The sequence below is a fragment of the Phocoena sinus genome, chromosome 13 (genome assembly GCF_008692025.1).
Source record: "Phocoena sinus isolate mPhoSin1 chromosome 13, mPhoSin1.pri, whole genome shotgun sequence".
Classification (NCBI taxonomy): domain Eukaryota; kingdom Metazoa; phylum Chordata; class Mammalia; order Artiodactyla; family Phocoenidae; genus Phocoena; species Phocoena sinus.
The window spans coordinates 56,596,053-56,616,088 of NC_045775.1; the positions used below are offsets into that span (position 1 = coordinate 56,596,053).

At 39.8% G+C, this 20,036-nt stretch overlaps 1 protein-coding gene across 8 annotated transcripts in view; it reads left to right on the forward strand.

The window, feature by feature from the left end:
- Nucleotides 1-20,036, forward strand: part of MEIS1 (Meis homeobox 1) — a 140,420-nt gene that overhangs the window by 96,713 nt on the left and 23,671 nt on the right. For all 8 annotated transcript variants that reach the window (XM_032652141.1, XM_032652142.1, XM_032652146.1 and 5 more), the window contains one exon: nt 17,118-17,194. In XM_032652141.1, the coding sequence (XP_032508032.1) occupies nt 17,118-17,194 (77 nt within the window). The remainder of the gene's footprint in view (nt 1-17,117; nt 17,195-20,036) is intronic.

Genomic DNA, 20,036 nt, shown 5'->3' on the forward strand with positions numbered 1-20,036 from the left:
GAAAAGAACTAAAATTAAATCTCCTCTTCAGTACTGCAAGACAATGTCATGACAATGTTGGAAAGCCAACTCCCAGTAGCTGGTTTACTGCGGGCATCTCTGCCCTTGTCTTTGGGATTACCAGAGCGCCACGTGTGCAGTTACACAATGCATAAAGGCGTGGGTCATTTCTAGGACAGATAATTGAACATTAATACTGGCTGACATTGTCGAAGGAATGATATGTCAACCTGACAGGGCCTGTGTGCTTACATCTGCTGATTGGCTGCAGACGAAGGCTCTGTGTCAGGATCAGACCCCAGGCCTGACTGCGGCAGGGCCAAGGATGACGCAGCCATTAATCATGAGCTGCCATCTTGGGCCAAGAGAGTGTCTGTAAAATCACTCCACATCCTTTGTGTGGCTGGCAAGTTGCATCTGTTGTATTCTAGAGTTTGAAGGTATGGCTCTCAGTAGAAAGAAACACCACTTCAGACTTTTGGTTTGTGTCATCTCACCTGAATTTTTAGTGAGCCAAAGGCCTTTCTCCCTCTCTCCCTTCCCTTTCCCTCCCTCCCTCCCTCCCTCCATTCGTCTTTCTTTTTCCCTTTCTTTTTCTTTCTTTCTTTTTCTTTCTTTTTCTTTTCTTTTCTTTCTTTCTTTCTTTCTTTCTTTCTTTCTCTCTTTCCCTCTCTCTCTTTCTTTCTTTCTTTTCTGAAACTAGCTAGACATTCTGAATAAATGGGCAAGTTTTAGGGGCTATAACAGGGAGGTTCTGAGATGGCATGTCTTTTGTTCCCATGGGAACTGATTTTGATGAGTTCCTGGCTTCCTGATTCACCGTAGATATTCAGTGTAATGAAGAAATCAAACGAGAATTAAACTGAAGTTACTTGCTCTGATTTATTTTTTTGATTCTCAACAAAATATTAAACCCTGTAGGCAGATTTCTGAACAGAGGGAAAGGTTTATGCAATTATTTTCTTATCCCCCGAAATCATATGAACAGTACTTTCCTGCCTCATTTATAATAAATCTTTAGTGAGTTAATCCTATTGCTCCAGTAATTCCATAGCTGACGCTTTACTGAACATGTAGCCATTCAGAGGAAAGAAAAGGAACAATCACAAGACCTCTGACACTCATCCCTTCTTAAAATCGGGGTACTCTGGTGGTGGTTACTCTGTGTAGGTTTCCCTGCATAAAATGGGATGAAATAGGGCTCCTGAGAGCAGCCATTATCACATATTGGTTAACATCACAGATTTTTAAAATCCCAGTTGCATTGGAGCTATGGAAAAAAAAAGCTTTCATCTGTAAAATCTTGTTTCCCTTTGTTATTAAAATAAATGAAGCCATTAAGCAAAATATATGCATATAATAGTGGAGTTCATCATTTGGCATCATCAAGATGACAGAACTTTGCATTTTTAAAAAAATCTGGGCTGCCATCTTAGAAGGTTTGATGTAAGGTGCAAATCCAAATATGCTAGAGGCTTCTGAAACTTTATGCCTTATTCCATACATTTTTCTCTTTAGTTTGCTTATTTATATGTTTATCTGGACCAACAAAAAGTAGAATTCTGTTTAAGAAGGCTTAGAAAAAAATGACAGCACTCCCCTGCCAGAATCCTGTGACCAAGTGAATTAATTGTAACTATTGATGAACTCCTGTTGTGAATGTGTTGGAATCGAAATAATTTCCAGATACTTTATTTCCAAAGGTTTGTTTTTAATTACAGTGGCATTTGGTTGGCATGCAAGGGTGAGTTCTCACTCTTGATCTATCCTAGCTGGAGCCCAGGCCAAAAGATTCTCTGCTCCCTTTTCTCGAGAGCACACTTTTCTGCCAAATGTGGCACTCATCCCCTGCCAAGGAAGGTGGGCGAATTGCCACTTCTGACTCCCGGCCACCAAAAGACAAAGGCTCTCAACATCCTGAAGTCCGGTGAGCCAGAATGGACCTCACACCTTGAAGGTTTCAGATTATTGATTTTTTTCCCCTATAGACTTTATAATATGGAGTATTTTCTCGGTGCCTCGGTCTGTCTCCGAGGGTGATTTAGGCACTTACAGGAGTGTGTGAATCCTTGCAGGCCACTGGAGGGTCATTCAAGTGTCCTTACTCATCTGTCTGAGGCCTGAGCACATCCACACTGTCTCACCTCCTACATCTTGCTTTTTTAGTGTTTTCTTTTTTACACTCTTTTAGTACAAACGTAGTAATTATTTATCTATTCTGTGAAGCTCAGGTAAATTCAGGAGGGGTTGTAGCTGAATATAAAACATCTGATAGGGAAAACATAACCTCCCTTTCTTTTAGCAGGACCAGCTATATGATGTGTGGAGAATGCATACGTCCTCCATATAAACTGTGCAAACTGAAAATGCAGGGCTTCTAAAAAATTTTTTTGAAGAATTTCAAGATGGCGACATCAGCAAATGAAACCAGGCATGGGGCTCTTCTGTGTGGGGTGCCCTGTGTGACTGCCTTTGTAGCTGCCCCTTCTTTAGATATCCTGGAAGTGATTGCCTAAATAAAGAGAATTGTAAGAAAACATTAAAACCTAATTTAAACACTAGAAAAATAAATGACAAGAATTACCTAGTCAAACCCTCTTCCTTACAAACTGTGAAATATATATATATATGTATATAGTATGTTTAGTTAGATTAGCCCATCCTTGTGAGTCATCTCAGGTTCAGTTACTATTTACTAAGCCCTCCATCCAGGCCAGCCACTATGCCAAGCAATTTTTTTTTCTTTTTGCGGTACGCGGGCCTCTCACTGTTGTGGCCTCTCCCGTTGCGGAGCACAGGCTCCGGACGCGCAGGCCCAGCGGCCATGGCTCACGGGCCCAGCCGCTCCACGGCATGTGGGATCTTCCCGGACCGGGGCACGAACCCGTGTGCCCTGCGTTGGCAGGCAGACTCTCAACCACTGCGCCACGAGGGAAGCCCCATATGCCAAGCAATTTAATGTGTGTTGTCTCATTTGACCCCCGCGGTTCTGTCATCCTCATTTTCACTGATGAGGGAGCTGAGGCTCAGAAGACTGAAATGCCTTGATCAAGGCCACACAGTCGATGTGGGTTCTGGGACTTGAGCTCCAGTTATCTAGCTCAGTTGGTACACCTAACGGCACCTCTTGAAACCAATAACTCTTAACATGTTTTCCTTCAGATATGCTATTTGTCAATGTGTAACCACATCACTGGAGCAGAAACGGACTTAATGACCACTCTCCGGACCTACACAGGTTGATGAGTCTCCACACGTGCCCAGGTTCTCCTAGGAAGTGACTTAGGAGGGGGGAAAATTAGGCCTCTTGTATATGTTATTAGCAAACTCATGTCACACATGAAATGGCAAAGAAAGACACATTAAATAAAACAAAACTAAGTCTAGTTGTGTCAAAGAGAAACAAACTACCCGGTCATTGGGTAACGATAGTTCTTTCCCAAAGCCAGTTGTAGAAGGGGCCAATGCCATTATTTAAGACCTTCTAGCATTACCACTTAGGTTACTTATGTAAGTTTTGTTAGAAATGATGACAGCCAGTTAGAAAGATGTTCTGTTTTACCTGGTTTTAGTCTCTGAGTTTTTAGTTTCACCCTTTGTGTATAGAGCAATGCACATTTACACAGTAAAACAGAGGCTGGGCTCACCAACTCACGGTAGCTTTCTGAAGGACGTGGCTACAGCTCTTTATTTTATCATTAAAAGATAAACTTTGAGCTTCAGAAGAGTGTAAAAGTAGGAGGCCTGGGCTCCAGGCCTATGAGCCACAACTTCCTAACCTCATAACCTGCCATGTGTCCACTCTGAGTTTTGTTTTTTCTCCTATAGAATGGAGGCAACATTACCTGTGCTTCCAACTTGGCCAACTAGTTGTAAGGCTCAAATTTCATAAAATATAATAAAAGCTCTTTGAAAATGTAAAGTGTTATACAAATATAAAGGATATAAAAGATCACCCAACTCAAACTCTTTAAAAAAAAGCCTCAAACTAGCCAAGTTAACTTTTTTTTATTCTTTTGCAGATTATATTCCATTATAGGTTATTACAGGATATTGGGTATAATTTCCTATGCTATACAGTAAATCCTTGTTTCTTATCTATTTTATGTATAGAAGTTTGTATCTGTTAATTCCATACTCCTAATTTGTCCCTCCTCCCCTCCTTTTTGGTAACTGTAAGTTTGTTTTCTATGTCTGTGAGTATTTTTCTATTTTGTATATAGATTTATTTGTATTATGTTTTAGATTCCACACATAAGTGATATAATATAGTATATTTGTCTTTCTCTGTCTGACTTATTTCACTAAGTATAATACTCTCTAGGTCCACCCATGTTGCTGCAAATGGCATATTTCATTCTTTTTTCTGGCTGAGTAATATTCCATTATGTATATATTCCACATCTTCTTAAGATTGTCTGTTGATGGGCATTTGGGTTGCTTCCATGTCTTGGCTGTTGTAAATAGTGCTGCTATGAACACTGGGGTGCATGTATCTTTTTGAATTAGAGTTTTCATTTTTTCTGGATATAGTCCCCGGAGTGGAATTGCTGGATTGTATGGTACTTCCATTTTTAGTTTTTTAATGAACCTCCATACTGTTTTCCATAGTGGCTGTCCCAATTTACATTCCAAGTTAACTTTGAATATCTTTATTTCTGCCACCTTTATCTTGTCATCTTGTTGATGACAGGTCCCACTCTTTTTCCTACTCATCTAAGATGTTCCAGGAACATCTTAGAGCTCTGTGGGAATGCCACAGAAAAACGTCCACAGCCCTGTGAGCATTTCCCTGTCCAGTTAGACTGGACGACTGAGAAAGCATAATTTGGGAAACAAATACTGGGGATCTGCCCAAATTTTGACTAAGACTCTTCCTTCTTCTATAATCCACTCTGGAGACAGACAGTGAATTCACATCAATAAATGCTTTGGGGAGTTAAAAAGGGTTTGCTTAAGAAGGTTCATAAAGATAAAGGTAATCTTACTACTAAGACAATTTAAAGTTTTTACGTTTTTTTTTCTTAAAGGGAAATTCTCTTTAGTTTGATTGCAAGATAAGGGTTTTGTTGTTAACCAAGATAAAATATAGTGCTGAATAATCTCTTAAATTAAAAATTGAAGTGTATGTTACAGAGAATAGAGATAATTAAAGAGCTTAGACTACAGTGGGTAAAGGGAAGAGAATTTTCATGAAAATTAGCTAAGTAAAGGTAAATTGTGTTTGAATTTTAACTTCAGGTCTGGGTGCTCTGCTGTTTGGCATACGTTGAGTTGATAATGCCCATGTGTTAAAGAATTCTGGTTGTTTCTTTGCCTCTCTCACAGCTTATAAAAATGCAAGCAGACCCACCTAATGAATATTAATAGGAATGATGTGTAGATAACACATAAACCCCCTGGATCTGTGGACTTTGGATGGAGTAGTCAGAAAGGATTTCTGTGGCTTTATTTAATACCAAATTTACATACTTTTAAAGAATAAACATCATCTTAATATTTTAATATCAGTATTCCAAAGTGGAGATTTTAGTGAAATAAAAAGCTTAATTTTCCTTCCCTGAACATTATATTCACCAAGGTCTGCATTTTAAGAGACAGGAAACTGTTAGCTAAAAAAGAAATTAACTTAATCCCCCTTCATTAAGTTCCAGTCTTTTTTTTGTTACTTAGAGACAAGTAATAATTATATCCACAGCAACGCAAAGCATGTTTTACACTTCTGTTATACAAAAGAACTGCAGTTGTTAAGGTGACAGCAAAAGAAAATGAGAACATTGATAAATACTGATACATTTTTTTTTCCTGAAATCTTCTCTGACTCTTGAAAGTAAATTTCACTCAGGTGCCTGAGCAGCATCTTAATTCATCAACAGCAGAAATCTACACGTGATCTTGGAAAATGTCAATCAAGTAGCTAAACAATATTTTCCCAGCTAAGGTTATAAACATGACAGCTAAGTGGGTGGAAGAGATCTCAAATGACTGTACCTCGTAGTTCTTTTAGAAAGCCTAAAAGGTGGGCATTTTGTTTTCAAATTGGTATTTTTGGGGATGGAACTTTCAGCCAGTACACAGTAAATCTCAGCGCTGTATATTATTTAAAGCATATACTCTCTCTGTCTTTGGCATTGTGAAAAGACATTTTCAATTTCAGCTTTACAAAAGGGGGAAATCATTAAGATGTAGATTGTATCACTTCATTCCGTTATTTGTCATCTTTATGGCTGTTCTATAGTTTTCACGGCACCTTTAATGGTAAGCTTGGTCAGGAGAGGTGAGCAGGAATGTGCATAGACTTGGCTGTGGGTACTGCTGACAGTGTCTGCTAGCTGGGCTTCAATCCATGTCCCTGTAGATTTTAACGTCCCCACAGACTGCTGGCAGCCTGCTTCCAGCTGTGGCAGGCATGATGCAGTGAATTGCTTTTGAATGTTCTTTACTCAAATAGGCAGTAATTACAAGCTTAAAGAGGTTTAGTGGTCCAGTAAACTACATAATCACCCCTGAATTAGCCTGGGCTCATCAGTCGCAGTCCAGCAAGCTCCAGTCTGCTGTTTGTATGCAGCCTTGATCACATAGCAACCTGATCAGCAGGTGTGGAACAGCCAGAGTCCCCCATAAACACAACTGTCTACTGGGGACAATGATCTCTAATGAGATGAGGCTACACCAGCAGTGTAATTTAAGTGGGAAAATTAGCACTAGAGAATGAGTACCAGTTCCAGGGGTCTTTAGTCATATTGGGAGCAGCATGAATTCTCCCTCTCTCTCTCCCTGGCTCTTGCTTTCTCCCTCTCAAAACATCTTCTCACCGAGTGTACTGGTTTTGCTTCTCACTTATGGAGACTTTATTCTTTTTACAAGGGTTTTTCCTCAATATTTAATGCTGGACAGGGTGTCTGTAAAGGCAGTAATGATAACTGTCAACAGTCTCATTCCAAATGGTACCACTGCATTTCATCTTCCTTGTCTTTTCTCTTCATGGCTTCAAAACCCTTTCACTTTGATTTTTAAAGTGGAAAAGTGTTCTACAGGTTGGGGGTAGGTCTCCTTTTAGCTGGCACGCTCTCAGCAAGAGCGGAGATGAGCTGTATGTAGTTTGGAAAAGATCCTCACTTTATTGGACTTTATTGTATAAACTGGTCATGAACTTTCTTTTCAGAAAAGTGGTCCAGGATGGTGTGCTACGGTTTTGTTTTATTGCTACAGTGAAATTCTTGGGGGAGAGCCTGTATGTCGAAACAGTAGTCTCCGCTATTCTTTCTTCAGTCCTGTAAGATGGAGAACTTGAATTTTATTACATTGCAATTGGAGAGTGGGAAGGGAACTTTTGCAACAAATAAACCCAACAACAACATAGAGCGGATTTTGGAGAAACTTCGGGGGAAATTATACATGCTAAAAAAAGATAAACAGAATAACACAGGAATGAAGAACGTGGGCTGCAGAACTAGGTTTCTTAGGGTCAAATCCCAGCTTCATCCTATTTGTGAGTAACTGAGACTCTGTGCCTCAGTTTCCCCATCTGTAACATCAGGGTAAAAACACTGATCTCATAGGCTTGTTATAAGTATTAAACAAGTGAATACTGGTAAAGCACTGAGAACATTGCCTGATGCAGAGTAAACATTATAAAAATGTCAGTTAAATAAAGTAAATAAAATCTGTTCTGCTTTGGGGATTTGTAGAACTGAGTGAGGAGGATGAACAACTGTTAAAATGGGGCTGCTAGCTTTCTCATGTTTATCTGAAGTCATTGACTTATAAATGCTGGTTCAGGCATTTTGGGTGTCTTCAATAGCACTCATTCATTCACACAACAGATATTTATTGGGCACAGAACTGGGCTAGTTGCCTTGTAAATGGCAATAGCATTCCTGTGTTTTTATTAGTATTCTACTAAAATGAAATGGTTCCAAATGTAATTTAACTCATATTTGATTAAGAATCACAAACAAAATGAAAGTAATTGGTAGAAAAACACACAACAATTAATTTCAAAGCAGACAATTTAAGGCATATTGTAATGCAGGTGGATGGAAGAACAGGCATTTGTTTCTGTGACCCTTAAAGAGTGTTCTCATATATAACCTACCATCATTCTTGTGTTTATAAGCAACACTATAAGAACGAATAAAGTGATGGATGTATTAGTTTCCGTTGAGTTTTGTATCTTGTAGCAAAATTTCCTGTTGCTTCCATTAACAGAACTGAGTTGTAGACACATACACATTAAGATAATAGCTTTTTCATAAAATGAGTAGTAATCATCATCTATATATTCATGATTAACTCATCAGGAATGAGTGGGATTGCTCCACCCATCATTTAGAAAACAAAATAATTTGGAAGTGGATTTTCTCAACTTGTATGTTATCACCAATTTTCAAATTCCAGCTCTATTACTTACAAGCTTGTGTGAACGTGAGAAAGTAATTTGTCCTTTCTATGCTCAAGTTTCTTCATCTGTCAAATGGGTATAATATATGAGCCTCCCTCGTAAAGATTTTGTGAGGATTAAATGAGGTAATGCATGTGAAGGATTTGGAACAATGCCTGGTACATCCTCACTTCTTAATACGTGTTACCATTACTACTTCTATCACTCTTACTAATACTAGAAAGCTGCTATTAATCAAGTCCCTTTGGGGCTTCCCTGGTAGCGCAGTGGTTGAGAGTCCGCCTGCCGATGCAGGGGACACGGGTTTGTGCCCCGGTCCGGGAAGATCCCACATGCCGCGGAGCGGCTGGGGGCCCGTGAGCCATGGCCGCCGAGCCTGCGCGTCCGGAGCCTGTGCTCCGCAACGGGAAGGGCCACAGCAGTGAGAGGCCCGCATACCGAAAAAAACCAAAAAAACAAAAACAAAAAAATAATAAAGTCCCTTTGGATAGTCGCTAGAGGGAGAATGTGGGGAAAGGTCTTGGTGAACTAACTTTCACCTCACAGCTCCATCCCTGCCCCTTGATATTTGCCTGCAGGGCAGAAGCTGTGGGGATGCAGTGGAGGAGAGGAAAGCGGCAACTTTTCCTGGATCGAGGCTATTGAAACTGCAGAGAAACATTCAGTCACCTCTCACCACAATGGATAACTTTGTTCATGTTCCATTAGAATATGTTTTTGGTTTTAAAATGTTTACCTTAAAAAAGGGAATAGAGAAATGGGAAAGAAACATCAGTGGAAGGGTAGCCAAGTAGAGAAACTCAGGGGAGGGCAGACCTGGCTCCAGGACTAAGTAGCTATGAGCCTTTGTTCATGTTTTGGGACCTAGCCAAGCCTCAGCTTCCTCATCTATAAAATGGAGCTAAGCATAGCCCCCACTCATGGGGGTCACCAAGAGTACATGCGATAATGCATGTAATGCCTATGTCCTACTGACAAACAGTAAGAGTTCAAATGAGCTATTGTTTAAGATGATTTGAAAAGGACACAAAAGTGAAGCATGGCCCCTATTCCCACCCCCACTCTCATCCCCCTACTCCTCTTACCCTGTTTTTCTTATTGGTCTTTTTGTGTTTCCTTTTATAGCTGTGGTTTCCTACTAAGAGAATCAATATTCAGGGAGTTCATTAATCATCATAACTGTTCAAAATAATTTTAGCACTCTTCATGAATTTTAATACTTTTAGGAGGCGGATATAAGTAATTGCTAATTTAGAGTCTAAATTTTATGTCTTTAATGCATATATTTAAAAATACTCCTGGAACATATCTATAGCTACTGAAGAATACATCTAAACATAGTTATTATAATGGAATTGCAAGCAACTTAAAAAAAATCCCCAATACAAAGGACTATGAAATCCCTTAATATAGTATGTTTTTTTCTATTTAGTGTTTATTTTATATTTAATTAATATTTACAAGAAATTAAAAGATCAGATAGGTAAGACAGGCGAGGCATTGTGGTATTAGCCTCTTATAATTAACTATAAAACAATGTTCTCAGTGCTGTGTATTGTATAGCCTCATTAGTGCAAAAGTGAAGACTGTTACGAAATGCTAGCCAGTGTTCAATTTTTCCTTTCACACTTATGTCATTTTCATGTGATAAGATCAAGTTTAGAGATTCCCACCTGACCTTCCTGCTTGCACACCTCTACTAGCAACTTCTTATAACTGCTGCTGGATAGACAAGAAATCAAATCTGAGGGCTTGTCTGGAAAATGGCTTGACTAGGCTTCAGAAAAAGCCAGTGCTGAACCATCAACGGAGCACATTTAGTTTGAGCAACTGGGCAATCTGGGAGCGTTGGTGGAGAATTAAGAAAAGAGGTTGAAATCCTGTGACCTCACTGATGATGCTCCAAACATTTTTGGCTTCTTAGCCGTACAGACCTCACCGTTCTTCTTTTGATTCCAGCCTGTGTGAGGATGCAGGACTCAACTGCTATGCATTCAGGCTCTGCTCTTCCACCGCACCGTACACTGCTTTTGTAATGCAAATGAGAGGCACAAACTGTCTCTTTGATAATGTGCAGTCAGAAGACAAAAAAGCATTCACTGAAACAGTAAAACTAATTCATAAAGCTGGAAGACAATAGCGAAGCATTATGGATTTTTTTAAAGGAAAAAAGTATCCTAGATCAATGTAATTGTCACAGTGTAAGCTATTCATAGTCAATGCATAAGGGGAAAATGGCTGCAAGTTTATTTAAAGTGGCAGAAGTTTTTATAGGCAAAAGAAATTCATGTTAAACAAATATAAATATATTTGGTTAACAGGCTTCTGCTTCTGCTCTTAGAGGTCACATATATAGCTGGTTATTCTAATTTAGACAGATCCACAATATTCCCTTAGTGACAAAAACTCAGTAGAAGTTTTAAAAGAACACAGAGATCCAATGCTTAAGAGCCATATGGTAGATTTTTTTCTTCTTCTTTAAAGGGAGTATCTCTCCATCACATACCAGAGTTTAGCTCAAGGTCAATTTATATTAATGCATTAAACTTTGCTGTGGAGGAGGCAAAGGGCTGGAGGAAAAAGGATAAAAGAAGTTCCGAAATTGTTCTTCCAGCATATTCAGCCAAGCAACAGAACATTGCCTTGATAAGGGTGATATTGGACAGTTGCCATAATTCCTCCTGTTAGATCAGCTCTCCCGGTACCTATTCCCATACCTTTTAAAGTATAGCATGTAACATTTTGCTTGAAAATTGCTTCCACCTCTATTGCTTTGTTATAGCTGTTTTGCAGTTTCGGTGGAGAGGCAGTTCTGTGTCACAAGAAATTACTAATCTGAGGCTTGAGAAGGGGCAGCGTAGCTTTCCATTATCTCACCAGTGAGCTCTGTACAGGATTATTTTCAAAATTTCTGTTGCTATTACAATGAGCTGTTAGAGTGGGCAAGGCAGAGAGGGAGGGACCATTATTGAAACTTGGTTACCAGGGTAGATAAGATAAAGTTCATCACTGTCTTAGCATCCACGTTTGCAGTCAGGGGTGGAAAATTTGATGAAAGGGGTACATTTGGTCAAGGATATCATTCAGATAGAAGGTTGGACATTTTCCATCTGTGTGTGCTGAAGAGTTTCTCTTTTCCTATTAATGCTCATCTGAAAGAGCGGGTTTGACTGTTTACAGAAATAAGTTTTCTTCCAATGTATTGTAAACTTGTAAATACCAGATAACCAGCATCAGAAACCCCCCTCCCGTCCCCATCTCAAGATATAAGATTGGAATTGGGCAGAGATACCTTTCTTTAGAAAGTTGCCATTTTCTTTCTGTCACTTCCTATTCTCTCTGGCTGGTGAAAGGACCGTTCAGACTTAATTTTTATGTAAGCTAATTTTAGATTTTTTTTTTAATTTTATTTTTGGCTGTGTTGGGTCTTTGTTGCTGCGTGCGGGCTTTCTCTAGATGCGGCGAATGGGGGCTACTCTTCGTTGTGGTGCAAGGGCTTCTTACTGCAGTGGCTTCTCTCGTTGCGGAGCACAGGCTCTAGGTGCGCGGGCTTCAGCAGTTGCAGCACGCCGGCTCAGTAGTTGTGGCACATGGGCTTAGTTGCTCCGCAGCATGTGGGATCTTCCCCAGCACTAGCAGGTAGATTCTTAACCACTGTGCCACCAGGGAAGTCCTCGGTTTTTTTTTTTTTTGAGACAACCTCTGTTTCTGTTACACAGGACACATACTCTAGGGATCATTTTATTCTTTGATGGGGTTATTGAGCTATCCGAGGTCATTATTAGAAGTCACACTGCAGATCACAGGAAGAGTGGCAAGCAGGGTCTATTTCAGCAAGAGACTGGGAAGAAGTCAGGGTGTTGATTATTGAAATCAGAATGATCGTTTTGTGAGTTCTTGCCTTTAGCTCGGGTTCCACTGCCCAAGCCACTCGTTTTCCCTTTGAGTCTAGCAGCTCTTCTTTCCCCGGCGAAGCCCACCCAATACATGTGTGCAGGTTTAATGTTGGAAGGGAGGGTCAGCTTTACCCATACATAATCACTGTTTTATGGCTTTCACTCATTCCTGAGGTGTTAATGCAGATCAAATGGGAAACACTCGAGAAAGAAGCCTTGCAGCTACTGCACTGCCTGGCTCTCTCCGGTCTCAATCGTTAGTTCTTATTGTGAGATCTAAAGGTAATTTTGTTTACTCTCTTAATGCTTTGCCGTTCTCCCAGTGGCCCTTACATATCCTTTCTCAAATTCCCATCTTGATCAATTGTTTGCAAATAATTAAGCTTTTAAGAGATAATGGCAGGAAGCTAATGTACACAACAAAGACGAGGTCTCCTGTCACTGTCTATTGGACTGTGGTCAAATTTGCTTTGATATCCCGTAGTGATTAGGTTGATTGGTGTATCTGGCAAATGCAATCCCTCTTTCCTTCACAAGAACCTACTGATCTCTCTTAAACCAGTGTCCTTGCCGCTTAGATGCCATAATAGCAGAGGTGTTCAGGAAAATGGCAAGGGAGACCTAGCCCTGTGGTTGCAATGGTTTGGAATGAATTTTCCATTTTCTTCCTAATATGGCGCTCGTCTTTCTCTCTTTTGTAAAATGACATCTACCTTTGCCCTTTTCATGGCCTCACTAGCCCTGTGGGCGGAAGGCAACCTGGGCTTTGAATGTTTTCACAGCAGCCTTGCCTGTGGCATGTTGGGTTTTTGTCAAGTCATTTTTATTTTTTCAAGTCTACAAAGGAATAACTCCTACTGTCCACACAAAGCTTATCTAGGAAAGATGCATAGGATTTAAGATAGTTAAACATATTGGATTTCAGTTAAAAAGCCTACTTCTTTGTGAATTTTTGACTGACTGTGGATTAACTACCTGAAGTTGTGGCTTTCATGTGATTCTAGCAATTACAGAATTTTTTGGGGGGGGGGAATTGAAAGTTTGTGGGAAACCAGGTTCAAGAACTATGAAAAAAAGAAAACTATCCAGTCGGTCTACCACAGACAGAGGTTTAGGAGTTTTGTTGATACCTTTTGCCCCCTTAACAATGACCAGATTATTGTGACATTTAATTTCATCCAGGCTCATTCATTTCTATTAAAAAAATATATCCTGAACAACTGAAAATTGTTTAATGGAGACAGAGTGCTGGGTCTCCATAGCTTGAGGCTGCCTGGCAATTTCGCTGCATGAAATTAACCACAGTTTGTTCCAATTACTTAAAATCAGATCACATGAAAAGTGACAGAGAAAAAAAAACGGTTAGAACTTTCTCATTTTATGATATTTAAATTCTGAAATCAGAAACTGCATGATGTAAAGAAACAACCTAAACTTGCACTGACAATTTGCAGGCCATAGATTGCTCTTTGAAGCTATAATGATTCAGGTAATTTTAATGATCCAAAGAGAATTTTCCTGACACCCTTTGCATAAATAAAATGTGAATTCCACTTGCTTTCTAAGAATGCATGTAAAACTTGCTCACAAACAGGCATGCAAAAATACCCTTGAAAACACAGCACAAATAAATGACTGTGACAATTCTCAATTTTCAAAGTAACTAAAGGTAAATGGCATACATATTAATTTTTATCCAGTTCTGGTCCTAATATTAAGACACAACTAACAAGACAGGGCAAAAGGTGTTGCCATGCAGCTGTAGGGAAGAGGGACCATTGACGTATTTATTAATTCAATTGAAAAGCACTGAAAGAGATTTCCAGAGGACCTGCAAAGCTGTAAGCAAATCGTATTACAGAAGATGTTACAGATTGGAAATGACTTGTGTCCATCAGTGTACAGCTTTATATAGCAAATAGTGCCAACAGCTAGATGCTAAAATTTGCATATTTCAAAGTCAGGCTTTTATTACTCAAGAATTGCTAGCCTGGCTAACCCCCAGATGATAAAATCGAGAAGTTGTCCCTTTTTCAAAGGCTCAGAGTTAGTGAATGGCAGCATAATTTATACAGTCTAAACGGGTCATATGTAACTTTGTGCAATTCTTCAACTAGTGTAGACATAGAACTACTATATGTGAAACCATAATTCAGTTCAGAGGATAAAAGATTCATTTGGTTTGTATTGTGTGGCAAACCTTTACGAAGTGGGAGTCATGTTTTAAACCGTAGGGCAGTGTATTGCTTTTAGGTCAGTATCCAATTGTGAGATTTTGCCTGTGATGACTCGCATAATGGTGAGTAGGGTGATCGTCACCTACGATCTCTGCCGATTATGGAGGTGATATACTTTCATTTGAAAAGACTGGGTAGACATCACTTTTAGGAATGAAGTAAGGAAAGTCGTGTTGTGGATCTCAAATTGGATTGTTTGTACTTCCTGTGGGCTTTAAAAACTTTTTTTTATTATACATTTTCCTTTTTTTTTTTTGCGGTACGCGGGCCTCTCACTGTTGTGGCCTCTCCCGTTGCGGAGCACAGGCTCTGGACGCGCAGGCTCAGCAGCCATGGCTCACGGGCCCAGCAGCTCCGCGGCATGTGGGATCTTCCCGGACCGGGGCACGAACGCGTGTCCCCTGCATCGGCAGGCGGACTCTCAACCACTGCGCCACCAGGGAAGCCCTATTATACATTTTGATGTTGCATCTGAGTGGAGAGTATCTGTGTATCGTGGCAAGTCAGAGCCATTCCTTTGTTCCACTGGTATTTACTGGTTTTCTTTATGTGCAGGTCTGGGCTTTAAGGATGGTGAATGAGAAAGGCGAGGGTGTTAGAGATGCTAAATGAGTGAGAAGGGATGCGTGACCAAGGAAAGAAATAATCAGAACGGGTGTTTCATTGAGTGATGATTGCTATTAGAGAAAAAGGGGGAAAACTGGTGTGAAAGTGATAAGGTGGTCTGGTGGAGAGTTGGGAGGGTAAGGCTTGACAATTGAGCTGAGACCTGACAGTTACCTTACAGCAGGAGCCTGAGGGTAGGGACCAGCTTGGGGTGTTGGACGAACACACCAAGTGGCTGGACAGAGGGGTGCGGTGGGGTGAGAAGAGGATGCCCATCTGGGAAGTGGGCAGGGCTGGGTGGTGGCACGCACTGCTGGGCAAGGTGAGCAGTCTGGAGGATTTTGAGGCGGGACAGGAATGGAGATTATGAAAGGCGTTTGCCGTATCCTTCTGTCGTGATGAGGCTTAGACACTGGATGGGAAGCAGGAAATGTCCCTAGGTTGTGTCACTGCGGACTGTGCCTTCCCCTGACCAGTTTCCTCACCAGTAAAACATGAGGGACAATAGATTCTATTTATGTCCCTCAAAGGGATATAATGGGGATTAATTACCATTCTGTCTGTAATATACTTGGAGCTCTTTAGAGAGAGGCACTATATCCCGTGAAAGCAAAGCCTTATTCTAACTGTGTATTTATTGATTAAGTGACAATCAAGACACAATGCTTATGGGAAAAATGGCTACATCTCTGCTCTCCACAAATCGAATCCCATGTGTATAGATACAGAACATATTTAAACTTATATGTAAGAGCATTGAAGTGGTCATTAACGAGCCTTCTTAGCATCTAATCAGACATTATTAATAAGATTGAAAGCTATGTTAATTAGCATTCAATAGACCAGAATTTAGTTTCCGATGGCATATATCGTTAAATGGAGAGTTGGGGGTGCCCTTTCCCATTCATAAAGAGAATAGAAGGTTGACTATCAGAACAATTATTATCTTGGGAGAATTTATTGGGGTGCAGTGTTTCAGAGTAGCCCATGTCACCAATGGATGGAAACCATGTCCTCAGCTCCTCTCCCAGGCTTTAGAAATGTATATTTCAAACTTAGATATAGTTGACTATTAAACAGAAAGTATCTTGCCAAAACTAATCTTAGTAGAATTCTAAACATCTTACAAGAAGGTATAGATTTCATTTTATGATCTAATCCTGTAATATTTTTTTATCCACTCTAACTTCTGAGGCTTTTTCTTCGCATGCAAAATGTGCTGGTCTTTGACCTTACATTGGCCTGTGTTCAGAATCCCAGCATACGTTGACATTCAGATAGGGAAACCAACTTTGGTAGAATTTCATTTGTTTGTGCTTTGCAGAAGAGCTAAAATGAATAGTGTGTGTGTGTGTGTTTTTAAATACACCACTTTAATTTTGATATTTGCGTCCAGCAACATGGTGTTTTGGGAGGACAATATCATGTTAACAAGGTGCTTAACTCCTGGGGACCTGAGCTGAGCTTGTTGGTCCAAATGATTCAGCTTTAAAAATCTGTGGTTCTAGAAAATATCACGTCAAGGTGGTACACTTTTGTACGCTCAAAAAGAACTTGTTATTTTAATCCCATAAAATACAGTGAAAGTCCTACTGAATTTTGTGTTTGCAACAAATAAACCTGTTAAAGAATAAACTCAGTATCAAGGTTCTGCACGTATCCTAAGTAGCTATTTATACACTTCACTAATCTTGGTAATTGGCTTGTCTTTTATTGCCATTAATTAGATGATGTAGTATTCCATTAATAAGAGTGACACACCTCAGCATTTTTACCTTTAATTATAGACCTCGCTAGACTCTTAGGTTATTGACAAAATAGCCTAAATATTGCCTGAAGTACACATATTGTTTTTAACAGAGCATATGTGTTTATTATTGAATCCCTCACACCTAGCGTTGCACCTGACACGTGATGTGCACATTGTGTATCCAAAGTGTACGTGCACAACCTATCTTTTTTGTCCTCTTTCAGCACCCTTACCCTTCTGAAGAACAGAAAAAGCAGTTGGCACAAGACACAGGACTCACCATCCTTCAAGTGAACAATTGGTAAGTAATTTGGCTTTGTGTTTACACACAGTCTGCTTCCCCCTCTGGCAACCTGCAGCTAATGTTTTGCATTAAGAAGACACACCCAGTCCCCCCCCCCCCCCCCCCCCCCCCCCCCCCCCCGTGGCTTGTTGATCCAAAGGTGAGAACACAGTATTGACTGCTGGGTGAGAGCACTTGCTAGTATAGAAAAGAAAACAGTGTATTGCTTTCCACCTCCTTTATAAATTGACAAATTTTAGGCATAGTATATATTAGTGTTTAATTCACGTTCACTATGGCTCTGTAAATGTCTCTCTCTATGATCCTCTTTTTTTTAACTTGTAAGAATAATCAATAGAAAGAGTGATATCCTCTTTTCTACGAAACAAGAAAATCCACTATCACATACCTGTCAGGTTTTAAATTCGCTGAATAACTAAGTTCAGTTAGAATTTGTTAGGGATATGCATTCCAGGATGGGCTCTCCTTTCTTCTGAGCTCCCTATAGAAAAAAGAGAAAAAATGTATGTTTCTACTTTGATGCTGTTCAAAACTTGGTGTATCTCAGAGCTGTGCAATACTGTTTCTAAATAAATGTGTGAACTCCTGATTTGGGGGAAAGCTGAGATTAGGTACCAAGTACCAGCCAACAATATTCTGACTTAATGTACAGCGGTGTGGCAAGGAGCCTTTGAGGAAGTATGATTTATTACCCTTTGTGAGTGCGCTGAAAGCCACGTTCATACAGTCACCCAGAGCTAGTGTCATATGTGAAGGGTATCAAAATCCAACCTCCTCCGAAACGAAGTGTCTAATTAATTGTCCTAATATTTTTAGATTAGTGTTTATGATGGGGAAACCATATCCTCTTTGAAGTAAAATCCAGAAGAGGCCCAAAGCCTGGCTGGGGAAAGATGAGAACTGAGAATGCCAGTTTGCAGACAGAAGTATTTCTTTCTTTTCAATAAGTGTCAAAGATTAATATTACAGAATCTCTGATTATATGGCCTAATCCATTTTGGTGAATAAATTTGTTCTTGATGTCCATTGCACCTACATTAACAGACCCTTCTCTGTTAAAGAGTCTGGGAGCCTTTGGGAGAGATTTCAGATATATTAAGCCCCATTACAGAAAATGTAATTTCTGTCAATATAATCCCATGTATTCTTCGATTTAGTATTTTAGAGATAACAAGCTACTTACAATATATTTGCCTTTGGAGGATTAATTTACAAAGTGCACTATCTTCAAGACACAGACAGACTCAACATAAGCATTGCTTGTACGGGTTATCAATTTCTATGACCTTACGGCAGCCTTGGGAGATCGGTTTTTGTAGCCCTTTTAGTCAAGTGGATAAGGAACCAACGGAAGACATACTATACCTGAGTGTGTTACTAGGAGTCGTGTGGCTGCTGAGGTTTTTTTGTTTGCCTGTTTGTACCTGCGGCTGTATCTTAATTTTCAAGACTCTGGATACTATATAATTGAACTTTGTCTTCCAAATTGTTCTGGATGATATTATAGAGCAGACCATCCATTTTGAAGGCACACCTAAATTCCTAAACATTTAGGAAGGCAATGGGCTGCCATTCAGGTGGTCTGCTAGAGAGCTCCACCCACAAACATTGTTACCAGAGAACAGATTCCAATACAAGCCTCTTGCCACAGGTAGAAGACATTACGGGATATTTCCTGTGGCTGCCCGGCCAGGCAGGCATTCCTGTGACACCAAGCTGGATGCAATTGTCGTTTCCTAGATTCTGTGCACAGTGATCACAATCAGACTGCCTCGGTTTTGCAATTAAGAGGAGGGAATAAAATGACTTAAAAAAAAAATACACGCCAGATAATAATTTTTCAACATAGATGCAGACTTTGCCCTAAACCTCACACTGATACTCAATTCTGCACAGGCACATAACTTGAAAATCACTTTTACTCATTACGTGGGATGTAGACCCAATTCTGTGCTCATCTGGCACCGTGTAGTGTTCGTGTGCTCTCGCTTCTGTGTATGGAATTAGAAGTGACCTATGCTTGCACTTCATTGCCGAGCATTTGGCAACTGTTTCAACTCTGCAACGAATTTATTTGTGGTAGAGAGTTACCCTCCAGTAACTAAAAGTTGTAATAGAAATTGTTTCTCTTAAGTTCGGTGAATAATGACATTCCCACATTTGATTTGAGTTTTTAGCGGTATATTAATTTTCATCCAGACCTTCACCTTTTAAGGAGCTGATAATAGATTTCTTTTTCTTTGGGCTTTGAGTTGGAAATATGTTGGAAAAATGGGGAAACCCAGACGGTACTGTATTGAAACCCAAGATGTGAGCAAATCTTAAAGATGGCAGACTTGAAGATAAAAAGCACAACTACCAAGTGGTTTTCATTTTTCTTTATTGTAATAAAAACATTACACAGAGTCTTTTTGACAGCCTGTGAATATTTTTCCTGTATTGAGCATCAAGCGCAAGTTACTTCATTCTGGAAATAATAATTAAAAAAAAAAAACAACAAAAACACTTCATGAGTATTTTAGCATTTCCCCTTCACTTCATTTTGACACAACATTTAAAATGTGTTTCTTCCTTTTTGGATTTTTAAAGACTTGTTAACACACATGTACATTTTGTATGAACTATGAGTCACTGTCGAAGAGATTTAATAAATGCTGAAGGGCGGGTTGGGTGTCGATCACTCATAATTACTGGCAGTAACATAATGTATTGAAATACACAATATGAAAGTGAAAAATATAAACTCATGTCAGTTGTTAGCTTGTCATAGAAACCCTGGCCGATGCAGCTTGAAGTCAGGTTTTGACAGAAAAATGAGATGAGAAAAGTTTGGTGCGTT